The sequence below is a fragment of the Electrophorus electricus genome, chromosome 6 (genome assembly GCF_013358815.1).
Source record: "Electrophorus electricus isolate fEleEle1 chromosome 6, fEleEle1.pri, whole genome shotgun sequence".
NCBI classification, from domain to species: domain Eukaryota; kingdom Metazoa; phylum Chordata; class Actinopteri; order Gymnotiformes; family Gymnotidae; genus Electrophorus; species Electrophorus electricus.
The window spans coordinates 16,480,222-16,493,092 of NC_049540.1; the positions used below are offsets into that span (position 1 = coordinate 16,480,222).

General features: G+C 44.3%; 1 protein-coding gene across 3 annotated transcripts in view; it reads right to left on the reverse strand.

Moving 5' to 3' along the window:
• The window catches only part of ppp2r2bb (protein phosphatase 2, regulatory subunit B, beta b), a 55,454-nt gene that overhangs the window by 4,526 nt on the left and 38,057 nt on the right, over window positions 1–12,871 (reverse strand). For 2 of the 3 annotated variants that reach the window (XM_027023452.2, XM_027023451.2), the window contains exons 2-5: window positions 9,483–9,580; window positions 8,371–8,536; window positions 4,825–4,937; window positions 896–1,073 (exon numbers count right to left, since the gene is read on the reverse strand). In XM_027023452.2, the coding sequence (XP_026879253.1) occupies window positions 896–1,073; window positions 4,825–4,937; window positions 8,371–8,536; window positions 9,483–9,580 (555 nt within the window). Of the gene's footprint in view, window positions 1–895; window positions 1,074–4,824; window positions 4,938–8,370; window positions 8,537–9,482; window positions 9,581–11,360; window positions 11,626–12,871 lie in introns of those variants that run through there. The other variant, XM_027023453.2, reaches the window with a different exon arrangement.

A 12,871-nucleotide genomic window follows, 5' to 3' on the forward strand; every position in this document is an offset into this window, starting at 1 on the left:
AAATGGGGTGTATATCAATTAATGCTTTGTGTGACGTGGATTCCAATTGGAGATGTGCACCTTTTTTACCCCTGTACTTTCACTTACACCTGTCATAATTTAATCAATCTTTTAGGTTCATTTATAGTAAGCAGGGCTATAATATGCAATTGTGATATTCAACACACATGATTTGAAAGGCATGTCACATGACTGTGACCATGCATTCCAGGTATACTGAGAGCATTCTAGAAACAACTCCAGCTTGCTGCATGAAAATTGTACATTCTGTGAGGAAACCCTTTCCATATCAACTATTCCTCAAGAGAGTCCACGGTACACTTCCACTGTAGGCTTAAAGGGGAAAAGGCCTATCTCTTGAGCTATAGCAAAACCTTGCTCTCTGTCATGATGGGGCAAAGGTTCAAAAGATTATGGCCTGCTTCTGGCAGATATTGCAAGCCAAGCATGGTAAACAGGAGGCTTGGGGGGGTCTCCATGCACCATGAGCATCCGACCCCAGTCGTCATCGTCCAATTAGGCTGTCAAAGGCAGCTTCTCATCACTCTGCAAAGGTCTTTAGACTGGTGATCAATGGGGAGACATGCCTGTCATGGGTGAACCACACTGACCTCTGGGAAGGCTGCACATTAGTGGAGAATGCTTGATAACGGGCAATGCACCAGTGTGAAGTTTGCCACTGAAGATAAGCTTGAGCATTATAAGGCAACATGAGCTGGTGGTTGGTGGTATTCTTAAGAGCAAAACGGGCTTTAACATTTTAAATTCCTGGAGTCAAATTACATATTAAAAGTGACTGATATCTAATTACATAGATACACTCTTTTTCTAAGGCATCAATCTCTCCATTAAAAGAAACATGTATCAGCATAGATCAGTCTTGGTACAAAGATACTGAAGCTTCTGTTGGTGATCTCCAGGTTCCACAGGTTGATTCTCAAGTCATCTGTGGACATGTATGTCTCATAGTCACTGTTGACTGAGATTGAGTTGATGTGGTAGGTGTGCGCATTGGAGAATACTCGGCGAGGTGTGGCCTCCACCATCAGGTCCATGGGCCTCAACACCGGCACCTTGTAGAGATGACAAATAAAGGGTATCAAGGATTAAGAAGCAATGGTTCTTGCAAAAACAGCTTGAATGTAGGCAGTATATCTAATGTAAAATAAAGTCGTCATTTCAACCTTTGAATCATATTCAATTTATGTCTAAACATTTATTTTAAGTGTCTTGCCAAGTGAAATTATTATTGCACTAGCAGGTAATTTTACTCATTTATTTACTTCATTTCATTTGATGAACTAAGTTTAAGTAATCTTAAGTGTCTAGAAATATTGTATATGAGATCACAATTTGTAAATAGAGAAATAATACATATATAATACATCATAATACATAAGATATTTTTGCTTATTATCACTTGTATGTTAATATAATAAATAACACTTACATATTAATAGTCAAAGCCTTAGTTTTGTACAGTTATATAGTGGATGAACCCGAAGTGCCACTGATTAATAATAAGAGAGCTGATTACGGAAAGAGCACATAATAGGAGCTTTTTCAAGCACTCTTTGCCCCAATTACTAGTCAGTCCAGCCAGCGTACAGAGTGGTACCGTTGAAGCCTTGAGAGCTACACAACCTGACCAAGCATCATTGTGTGCTGTGGACCCCCACCGTGAGGGTCTCTAATAGGCATCACGGTTCCTTTGTGGTAAGGCCAGCCCTTTAATGACAACTAATCTAAAGAGCGCGGCTCCTCCGTGCGTCACACCGCAGGGGTGCGCCGCTGCATTGGGGTTGGGCTGCGTCTGCCCCTCCCCAATCCACCCGCTTTATGGGGAGAAGCCCCTCTCTAATGATGGTCCTCGGCTCCGCAGTTGCGCCTGGCTTTTTAGATTGATTGGAGGAGTGGGGGGAGCGGGGGCACTGCTGAGGCAGGTCATTATCACTGCACACATGGGGACTTTTATTTGGGCGCAGGGATTTAGAACCACTCCAGTTTATCCGGAATAAATGTGCCCATGTTTCCCCTCATGCTTTGTGAGATAATGTATGTAAAAGACTAAAACAATAGAAATAACCCTGAACTCCTATTAGTTCATTCCTAATGAGGTATTAATTGATATAAAATGTAAGGTGATCACTCCAGACAGGAGTGAAACAAGATATTTAAGACTACAGTAATATTTTTTTGATGACAGCAATTTGTTTAGTCTATTAAGAGGGTTGATTATTTGACCGTGTATAACGATGCTGCTTCTAACAAAATCAGTACATGAATTAAGTTGACGAGCAGTCTGTGCTGATTGGGGCTATTATCTGGGAATCAAGCTTTAATTAATTTCAATTGCTGTGATATTCAGCCACTAATGAGTGGTGGTGGTGGGGGGGGGGGTAGTTATGTGGGCACAGTACATACCATGCATTATTAATATCTCTGCTACTAGTGTTTAAATACTGGGGCTGCAAAGCTTATAAAACTGCTACAATGTATTAGTGAATTATAATACAATATAATGCTATGATTCATATTAAGTTTTGCTGTCATCACAGCAGGTGTGTATGCAAAATCTCAGATGATTTAGTTGTGTGTGTCTGTGTGTCTGTGTGGGTGTAGGCATACATTCGTGTCCATTTCCCTGTTCTGAATTTTGGAACAATCTTCAGTTTTTGTTCTTTACCCCACACAATCACATTGTTCTTGCCCCGCATTGTTCTTGCCCATCTTCCTAAAGGTTTCTAGGCTCTACAGTTGTTGAGTGATTCCCTCTCCTCCTCGTGCAAAACATTTCTGCAGGGTGAATTCCCTTTTATTTAGCGAGTCAGAACAGGAAGAAAGCCAGCAAACACTATCGCATGCCGTGCCGAACTGTTGTATGGTCAGCAACAGATGTAGCGTGTGGCCACCCACTCAGAATCCCCTGTTCTGCCTCATCCTTACCCCCTTTAACCCACACCTCACTCGGGTTGTGCTGTGATAAATGCTCTTGGTCCCTTAAAACAACACACACATCCACCTTGCACTTGGGGATGGGATTCCAGCTACTCCAGTATAATCTGCCCTGTCTCCAGTGGGCTGCAGTGTTAGTTAAGGAACAGGTGATGGACAAGGGGGATCACTGCGCTGGCCACATTACAGTAGCTGTCTGAGTGAAAGAGGGGCTGCCGTACTACAGAGGCACGGAGGGAGGGCGCGAAGGAGGGAGCCAGGAGAGCGATTGTTGGCAAAAAAAAAAAGCAAAAAAAAGGTGTAAATTCATGCCTGCTGGAGGGAGAATGTCTGAAGATTATCTGATGCTAAAGACCAGCCGACTGTTAACACCATGCTACAGCACTGTGATGCAATTATCCTCCAGTACAGAAGTGTAACACAAGCCCCTACTAGCAAAACCACACACTGTCACATTAGAAGTGACTAAACTATTACCTTGAAATCACAAAGAAGTGACTAAAACATTACCCACAAATCACATTTCTTGGGCACGGACGGAGGTTCATTTTGCTGCATTTTTTCTTCTAGTTGCCTGTCACTGGAGGGCTCAACTGTTGCTTGCGTCTTAGTTCCTCAGTAAAGACACAAAGGTCTCTAGGATGGGCATGAGGGCACCACCAATCTGATGCACAGATCTGTTTAGTAAATCCCCAGGTGATCTGTCAGGTCAATCATAATCCATGAGTTTGTAATTCCTAGATTAAGATTTAAATTCTATTTTAAATTTAGGCTTGTACCAGAGTTTATAGTCTGTGATTTGGTCAAAGTCTTCCTATTGGACTTTGAAACTGGTTCATAAAAACATGACCACATAGGTCAAGTCATATGTTCCATTAAAAGAGATGTTAAACTGGGCATTAAAAAGAGGCAGTCAGGGACCTCGGTACCACCACCACTACGCGACAAACTACACAGTTCATCCTGCTCCCAGTCACCAAACTTGTCAATGCCTTTCACTGTGCAACTCTTTGAAAGGGCACACAACAGTGAGACGAGACGAGACGAGACGAGAGGAGGGGAGGCATGCCAGGTGTTGTATTGTTTCTCCTCACTTCAGCCTGTCTTGGGCGCCTCAGAATTCCGACTCTCAGCATAATGCGATTCCTGCTGATTCCTGAGGTTGCACGTTATGTAAGGGCCTATTTGAGAATCCAAGATTGTAAGAATGCAAAAGTGATATTCAAAAAGCCAATGCTGATTGCTAGCTGGTGTTAAAATGTGTGCCACATTTGAATTGTTTAATTGAACTGTCCCTTTAATTAGTATTAATGCAGCATTAAGATCTGTCAACAGCATTAACATGTGACATTTATCAGCTTCCCTCAGACGGACCATCAGGTCACTCCTGGACACATTCCATATTCCCAGTGTGATTGTATACGTGGGGGTGGGGTTGGGCAGGCAGGTTTTGGCATTTAGAGTCGACCCTTCTTTGACCCTCCTCCTCTGGGTCCACACTGACAGATGGCCTATTTCTGTTCTGGTCTTCAGCAGACCTGAACCATAAGCATGGGTCTTTCCGCTCTTTCCTCTGAAGACCCTCTGAGACCTCAACCAACTCCTCCCATCCCCACAAACCTCCACCCCCAACCTGCATTTGGCAAGCCATGAAACTGCTCTACTTCCGTAATCCACCCCCCACCCCCTCGGCCGCAGGAATCCCCCAGAAACCGCCTTGTGTCACTGTGAGTTCAAGGAATAGCTGCCAGGCTAGCAGCGATGTTTGGACCCCATCTTATGCCAATGATTTAAGTCAAAGATTTAAGCCTTCATGCCCCACCCAACCAGCTCCAGCTCCAGTATCGCCACCGTACCAATCGAGCTTACCCTCAGGGCCGTGATGGTGGAGGGGTCCCTCACCCTGCCGTCCTCATCCTTTAGGTTGTAGCCCTCTGGCCTCTTGTCCCTCTCGCTGATCTTCCACAGCTTGACGGTTTTGTCTGTGGGCAGAGCGTGGAGGTGAGGTGGGGGGGGGGGGGGGGGGGGGGTGGAGTGTGAACCACAATTCAAAAGGTCAAATGCAAGGCAACAAAGCAACCGAGAGGGCCGAGGGCAGAGCAAACAGTTTGCTGACTTGCTAGAGAAGGGCCGGTGGAGGAGAGCATGAACGAAGACGACATGAGGCAAATGGACAGGAGATATGTCAGCAAAGATCAGTATCTCTCAATTAACCTGATGAAAGCTTCCTGTTGCCTGGCCTTCATCACTGCTGCAATGTGACCAAAGACAGAACAGTGCTTTCCTGCTGGCCTCTTGGCACCTTTCCTGGGCTAATTAACCTGAAAAGGAAGCCAACGCCAATCGCAGCTTAGCAGGTTGGTGGACTGAGGAATACAAGAGTCGCTAACTGAAAGACATCAATTACATTTCATTCCCAGGTTCCACTTTGCCCTGCATTACTCAGTATTTGAGTATGAGAGTATGTATCACTGTATCACAGAGAGTCTGATGATCATCTGCAAAGGCGTGCCAATCAGGTCTCGAGGGGGATAGGGGTATAGTAATCAACTATTCCAGTGGGTTTCAGTCTCAGCAACAGGCCAGGGGAGCTGAACAATTCTGCATTTCACTGCTGTAGTGCAACCGACCCAACATATAAAGGGTTATAAGGAATACAAAATCTAGTTTACACAATTTTACATTTACCCCAAATGTAGCCGATCAGCCCAGAGATGTTTGATACTGGATGTTTTTTATTTATTGGTTTTAACCAGTTTTGTATAATAGCATGTATAATTTGTGTTCAGAAATTTAAGTTCAAAGTACATATGGAGAAGATCAGACATCGTACTCTAGTACATTTTTAGACACCTGGAATCCCTTTATCTATCTAGATGACAAGGCACAGCAAATAGAGCCTGAAGTGTAGGTGGGTATTAAACATGCAAATATTTATAAAAAATCCATAAATGTGCTTTACTTTTGTGTTTTGTTTTTCTTTTTCTTTCTTTTTTTTTTTCATCTAGCCTAGCCGATAGGACGAGGAGGAGTGGGTAGAGTTGACTTCCATGTCTGCTGGATCCAATTCCTTCTGCTCTGTTCCAGACAATCGCAAGAGATCTGCTTCCTTTCATCTCTGATATCATCAACAACTTCTTATCTTCTGGATATGTGCCTACTGTATTCAAAACCACCAGGGTGGTACCAATCCTCAAGAAGGCCACACTTGAAAGCTCCAGCGTTACCAACTACAGATCAGTATCACTTCTCTCTTTCCTCTCAAAAGCCCTTGAATGAGCAGTTTATAATCAATTGTCCCTTTTTCTCACCCAGAACCAGCTGCATGGTCCCAATCAGTCTGGCTACAAACCGGCACATTCTACAGAAATGGCCCTCATAGCAGTGACTGAGAAAATTCATGCCGCTAAAGCTGACAGTCATTTTTACAGTCATTTTTATTCTTCTAGACCTTTCAGCAGCCTTTGACACAGTGAACCACAACATTCTTCTCTCTGTTCTTTCCAGGTTTGGTGTGACTGGCTCTGCTTGGAGATGGTTTCAGACCTATCTATATGGACGGTCCTATCAGGTGACATGAGGAGGATCCACATCCAAACCCTGTAGACTCTCCACTGGTGTTCCACTAGGCTCAGTATTGGGCCCCCTTCTCTTCTCTTTGTATACTCGTTCTCTTGGTGATGTAATATCTTCTCATGGTTTCTCCTACCACTGCTATGCCAATGACACTCAATTATTTCTTTCTTTTCCACCCTCTGACACGCAGGTCTCCAGACGTATCTCGGCATGCTTGACTGACATCGTGTCATGGATGACAGCCCACCACTTGAAGCTCAACCCCAGTAAAACCGAACTTCTGGTCATCCTAGGTACTGCCAACCCTTACCAGGACCTCCTTTGAGAACTCCCTGGTATTAGGATCTGAAGCTGCCCGTAGCCTGGGCGTAACTTTGGACAACCAGTTGTCGTTCTCAACTCATGTTTCTAATCTAACCCGGTCTTGCAGATTCCTCCTTTGTAACATACGAAGGATTCAACCCTTTCTTTCTCAGGAAGCTACCCAGGTGCTTGTGCAATCTCTTCTGATCTCTAAGCTAGACTACTGCAACTCGCTAGACTACTGCAACTCGCTGGTCTTCCTCTAAGAGCCATCAAACCTCTACAACTTGTCCAGAATGCAGCAGCATGACTGGTCTTCAATCTTCCAAAATTCACACGTTACTCCGCTGCTGCGCTCCCTGTAGCTGCACGCATCAGATTTAAAACCTTGATGCTTGCCTACAAAGCCAAAAATGGACCAGCCCCTTCATACAAGGTCAATGGTCAAAGCCCGATCCGTACCTTGAGTACTTCGAACCTCAAGTACGGCTCGGCTTGAAATACCTTGCTTCGGGTCTCATGGACGACAAGCATCGAGACTATTTTCTGTCCTGGCTCCAAGATGGTGGAATGAACTCCCACTTGCTGAGCAGGACAGCAGAGTCCCTTAAAGTCTTCAAACGCAGACTAAAGACCCATCTACTTAAAGGAATATTTAAAGGACAACTGACACTGCTCCCATCTTGACTGACTAATTTTGTACTTATTGTAAGGCATTGTTTATGTTGTTTAACAAACTCCAGCACTTATTGTTTATAGCACTTATCATTGTTTAAGATAGACCTTATGTATTTTGCACTTATAGGTATCAGCATTCATCCCTGTATTCTACAGTATTCTAGTTCATTGCTATGTTTAATTCTAACCTACTGTACTGTACTTGGATATATTCTATGAGTAAATGACAAAGCACTTTTCTAAGTCGCTCTGGATAAGAGCGTCTGCTAAATGCTGTAAATGTAAATGTAAATGTAGAGGGTAAAACAGGTGTTCACTGTCACTGTTTATTCTTTTGTTATGCTGTAAAAAGTCAAGTAGAATATTATTTTATGTTCAAAGTATTGCTATACTATGATCCACATAACTTCCTGATTCACATGATGTTGTTATCGAAGCAAAACATTACAATGGTCACACATGTATGGTTTTGTTAGTTTTTTATAGATATCAGTAGGTCATACTGTGTGATAATATGATCATGTGAAAACCATGGGGTATCCAGTATCCAGTGGATATATATTTCTGTATATAATAAATCAAGTAATATAAGGCCAAATTGAAAACTGTCTAACTTTCTCTCTTTGACTCTTAGTAAGGCTTGACTTATCTGGCAAAGAGAAAAATCCTGCTTTGTAAAATTTCCATCTACGATACTGAATTATTCTATTTTGTCCTATTCTATTCTCCTTCTCAGGGAGACACCTTGAATAATTATTTACACTTCATAAATTATGGACTTTTCGGGATTTTTATAAATGAAAAGTCTAGCTCTAGGTTTGATCTAGCATTGGTTGAGAATAAAAGTATCTGGCTTGCCATTGGTGGAGAGGAGGAAGTAGGCAGCATTTTGCTGAGGCAGCCAGCGGATCTTGTTGATCTTCTCCTCAATTTCCAGGCTTTTCAGGTAGTCGAACTCAGGCTCGTGGCTCTGAAAGGTGCTGTAAACATTGTACTCCCCTCGTCGGTGGGGCTGGTTCTTACTCTGACCACAGGGCAAGATTTTCAAACACACCATGAGAAGAATTGGACATTAATGTTAAGTTTAACCAAATAATAATTTGTGCATCATGTTGATGATCAGGGTAAACAAGGTTATAAAATAAATCAGAATGAAACAAGATGATAAATAAGAAGGGAACTTTGTCTAGCATAAAATATGACGATATGCTCTTCATATGGGCAGTATGTAGGCTGTATTTTGGAGAGTTGAAATAGTAGTCTCATATTGTGTCTTTCACTTTCTCATACCCTTCTTGTTTTGTAGCTAAAAAAGGTCTCAGACCTCAGACATTCCCACTGCAATGGCGGTGGAATATCATTGATTTTTAATGTGTGGATACACCCCCACCCTCCTTTGTTTCTGAAGAGGGGGCATGATCCTAAGACATGAAGGTTGTCCACGGGCCCAGAATATCTTGATACAGATCGAACCATGAATACCCTCAGGGTCCGATCTCTCTTCAGGAAACATCTGAGTCAATAGGGTGAGATCAGACGAAGTGGACACCTTAATGGGAACAGATTTAACCTCAGTGTGTGTGTGGGGGGGACGCCTCTCTGCAGACAGAGATTAGCAGATATCGCCAAAACAGATTTAGAGAAGATGGCAGCAAAGATGTGGGGAGTTACCCTTTCAGACATTTACTGAGCCAGACAGAACCCTGGGGTATTGTTTATGTGCTTTTGTGAGCAATTATAATAGTTGCGAAAATGTGTGTGATTAAATTAGTTGCTAAAATTATGTGAGGTATAATCTATCAAGGCACTGTCATGTTCTAAGATGGCAAAACCAGAAATAAACACCATGAATGACAGGCAAAACTGAAATAGACACATAATAATGTGCTCAGCAGGGAGACAATTATTTTATCCCCCCCCCCATTTTAATGGTCCCCCAGCTAGTGTTAGCATATGGGCTGTATACTTACCTCCTGTTCTCTCTGGAACACCACCACACGACCTCCTTTGTCCCCCGTGGCCAGGAGCTCTCCGGTGGAGTTGAACTCGACCGTGGATATGATGTCAGCTGGAGGGGAGAGAGCGTAAAAATTCAATACATGTGCAGCAGGAATGTCGGGTTTCAGGACAGCCTCCAGTTAAAAAAAAAAATGTTTGAAAGAAAATGAAAATGACTGGGTTGGGGTGGCGGGGGTGGGGGGCTGGGGTTCCTCTGCCTGTCAAGATTATATCCCAGTATAGTCTCAGCTGCCTGCATTTCAAATGATCGTGTGCTGTCTGCAGTGACAGCATAGCTGAGAAGTAACTTATACCACCTGATTAACCCTCCCTGTCTAGGAGTTCACCAAGGCCACCATGCCACCCATCTCACGCCATACACGATGAAAGGCGATGCTGGGAGACTAGCCTGTTCCCCCCAATACTGTTCACCACCACGTCACTATTTGCTACCACTCCATTGATATGCAAATCCCTTCTCCAAATATCGCATACTTCCATAATTCCAGGCAAGACAGAGCGAAAGCAAACTCCTTAATAAGCACCAGACTTACATGGACTATAGCTAGCATTCAGCCAAACCTAGATCACACACAATCAGTAGGTCTTTATTTTAATGAGATGAAGGCATGATATATGATATGAACTGGGGTGATACTCCTCTCTCCATAATGGCGGCAGCGCTTGCATGTCAAAAGCCCTTGTGTACAGACCCGCACATGGGAAACATCCGCTGGACCTTAGCAGTAAACACACACACAAAGCACGCACGAGCTGGTGTTTGCAAGCATGCTGGACAGAATGCTCTTTCCTGTCTGGGGTGAAATATACTGTGTGAATGGGGAAGCCAATAATGATCATGTCAGCATTAAAAAAAAAACATCGTATCTCCAAAATTGTAATTTGATGGGAACAATCAAACATCTGATAGCGAGTGAAATGTTCACAAACAGTAAAGGGCAGCTTCTTTTTCAACGTTTAGAAAGATTTTCTTATGACAGAGACAGATAATTAATGCATACACTTGAGACTAGCTGTTTTTAGGACTTAGATACAGTTCATTATAGACACCCTAAGAAAACAACGGCTGTTTTCCTAAAGAGACAATGATCCTCATCATAATCGATGTATTAGTTGCAGGTTTGGTCTGCAAGCCTCCTCCCAGCTAGCTCTTCTTGTTTTTCTGCTTTCTCATCTGCATTTGCAGAACAGCTCGCGATGAAAAGCTCACACACACTTCACTGCATATGACCCACATCCCAACCCAAAAAAGACTCAAGCTGCTTCTGAGAGCCCCGATGCTTAACGCGTTCCAAGTGTCTAATCACTCTCCACCATCGAGGGGGAAGGGAGAGTCTTGTGAAGGGGGGGGGGGTATTAGGCTGGGACAACCAGTGACGAGCGTGTCCACAAGCTCCCGGAGCTTTAATGCTTCGTTATGTAAATAAGAGTCTGTTCAGATCCCCGAACCCCCTGCTCATTGGACAGACATGCATGACATAGCCAGAACATAATTTTTCAGTCGCTTGCTCTTTGGCAATAATTGATCATCCACAAATCGCTCTGAGAAAGTCCTAAGCTGAAAGGAAACACGAGTCCTCTCCTCACCCTGTCCTCAGTTAACCCAGAGCTCTTCTAGTTCCTACCACCACTCAAAATAGGAGCCGTGTCCTCAATGGCCTGGCCAACAAGCTCCAGCATTCGGCAGCATCTGACGCCATAACTGATACCACTGGTGATCACCGATGCAAAGAGGTCCATCATCTGTGGTTTAGATGGGTTTGTGGACCTAAAGTTGCTCACTCAGAAAAGCCCTGACTCCAACCCTCCGACACGCAATCGAGTCCTACCTTTGACACATCTTCCTTGGTCCTCTTCAAGCAGATGCATCTGTTTCTCTGGCTTTGCGATGCACTGTTGCTATGCAATCCTTCCCGAGAAAAGAAAGGACACTATCTCCGCTTGTGCTAACTGCAGTTCTCTCTCTTCCTCTCTTCCCCTCTTGCTCTCTCTCCCACTCTCTCGCTCACCTTACTATCGCAGGCAGCTATATTCGCAACTGCACTGTATCACCTCGCTTCCGATCAGCTCCGTCCTCGTAGCCCCGCGACGCGCCGAGCACTCAAAACGTTACGGTGTGCGGCGGCCGTCATTTGCGTGCGCGCGGCCGCAGCAAACGAGCGAGCCGAGCCTTTCGAAACAAATCCCTTTGTTCCTTCAGGAGCCCGTCACAAACGGAGGGAGGGAAGAGAGAGACAGAGTGAGAGAATCAGACGGAGAGCAAGAGGAAAGCATCCGGTTGTTGTTGTTGTTTTTGTTTTTTTGTTTTTTTTTTATACTTGTTCCCTCTGACACACCTCCATGGGTTTTTATATGCGTGGAGAATTTAAGGGCACGGTTTCCATGACAACCCTTTCCCAGACCGGGGGGTTGTTCATGCTATTCCTACGCAGAAGTCTAAAGTGCCAGCACACATAGTAAATGTAGCGCCATTTGCACCCAACTCCATTACGCGGGGCTCTTCAGCGATGCCAATATCCAACACTACACAGCCACAGCTGGCCCAAGTGTTCACACCTTCCTGTTCTGTACATTCGACACAGAGCTAAGTCTCGCCTTTTTTGTTTTTTTTTTCTTTCTGCGGACCTTAAGCTGCCGTTCTCATTTAATTAATGGCACTGCATCCCGTAAGCATAGCCAGAAGGGATGGCTGGCCACTGAGCCGACACGGTCGTGCTGCTCCTCGTCTTGCCGCAGTCAACAGTCGGCGGGGACTCTGCGTGGTGAAAAGCGACGAGCCTTTGGCGTGAACGCTGGGAACTGGACAGATTGTTGGCGCTGAAGGCTCAGTACTGGTGTTACACTAACGAGGGTCCTGGCCAACACTGGCCCTCAGTGACAGATGGGGGGGCTGTTGTGTTCTGGGTTAACGGCAGTTTTTTCATAGTGTCATGGTACGTTTTATGTAAGGGCTCTTGATTCTCTAGCACAGATACTGTTTTCTTATGGAAAGACTGATGAAACTACTCTCTCTCTCTCTCTCTCATTCTCTTTCCTTCTCATGCAAGCAGTGGCTTGTCACACCTTGTAACATATGACAGGGTCTGACCCATTTTTACTTAGATTGGTCCTCCATGTGAATCTTTTTCTAGGATGCTTTGTACACACACAGTTACATATGCTACACACAGTGACATACATATACCCCCAGACTCCACTCAATGTGCTGGTCCAGCAATATGTCAAACGAGCAAATCACAGCCCGAAGAGCGTCACAGGGTGTAGTGTATGCAGGAGATGGAACCGGGGGCATAAATAATTACATCTAAATCATATTCTGATTCCTCACACAGAAGCAGAA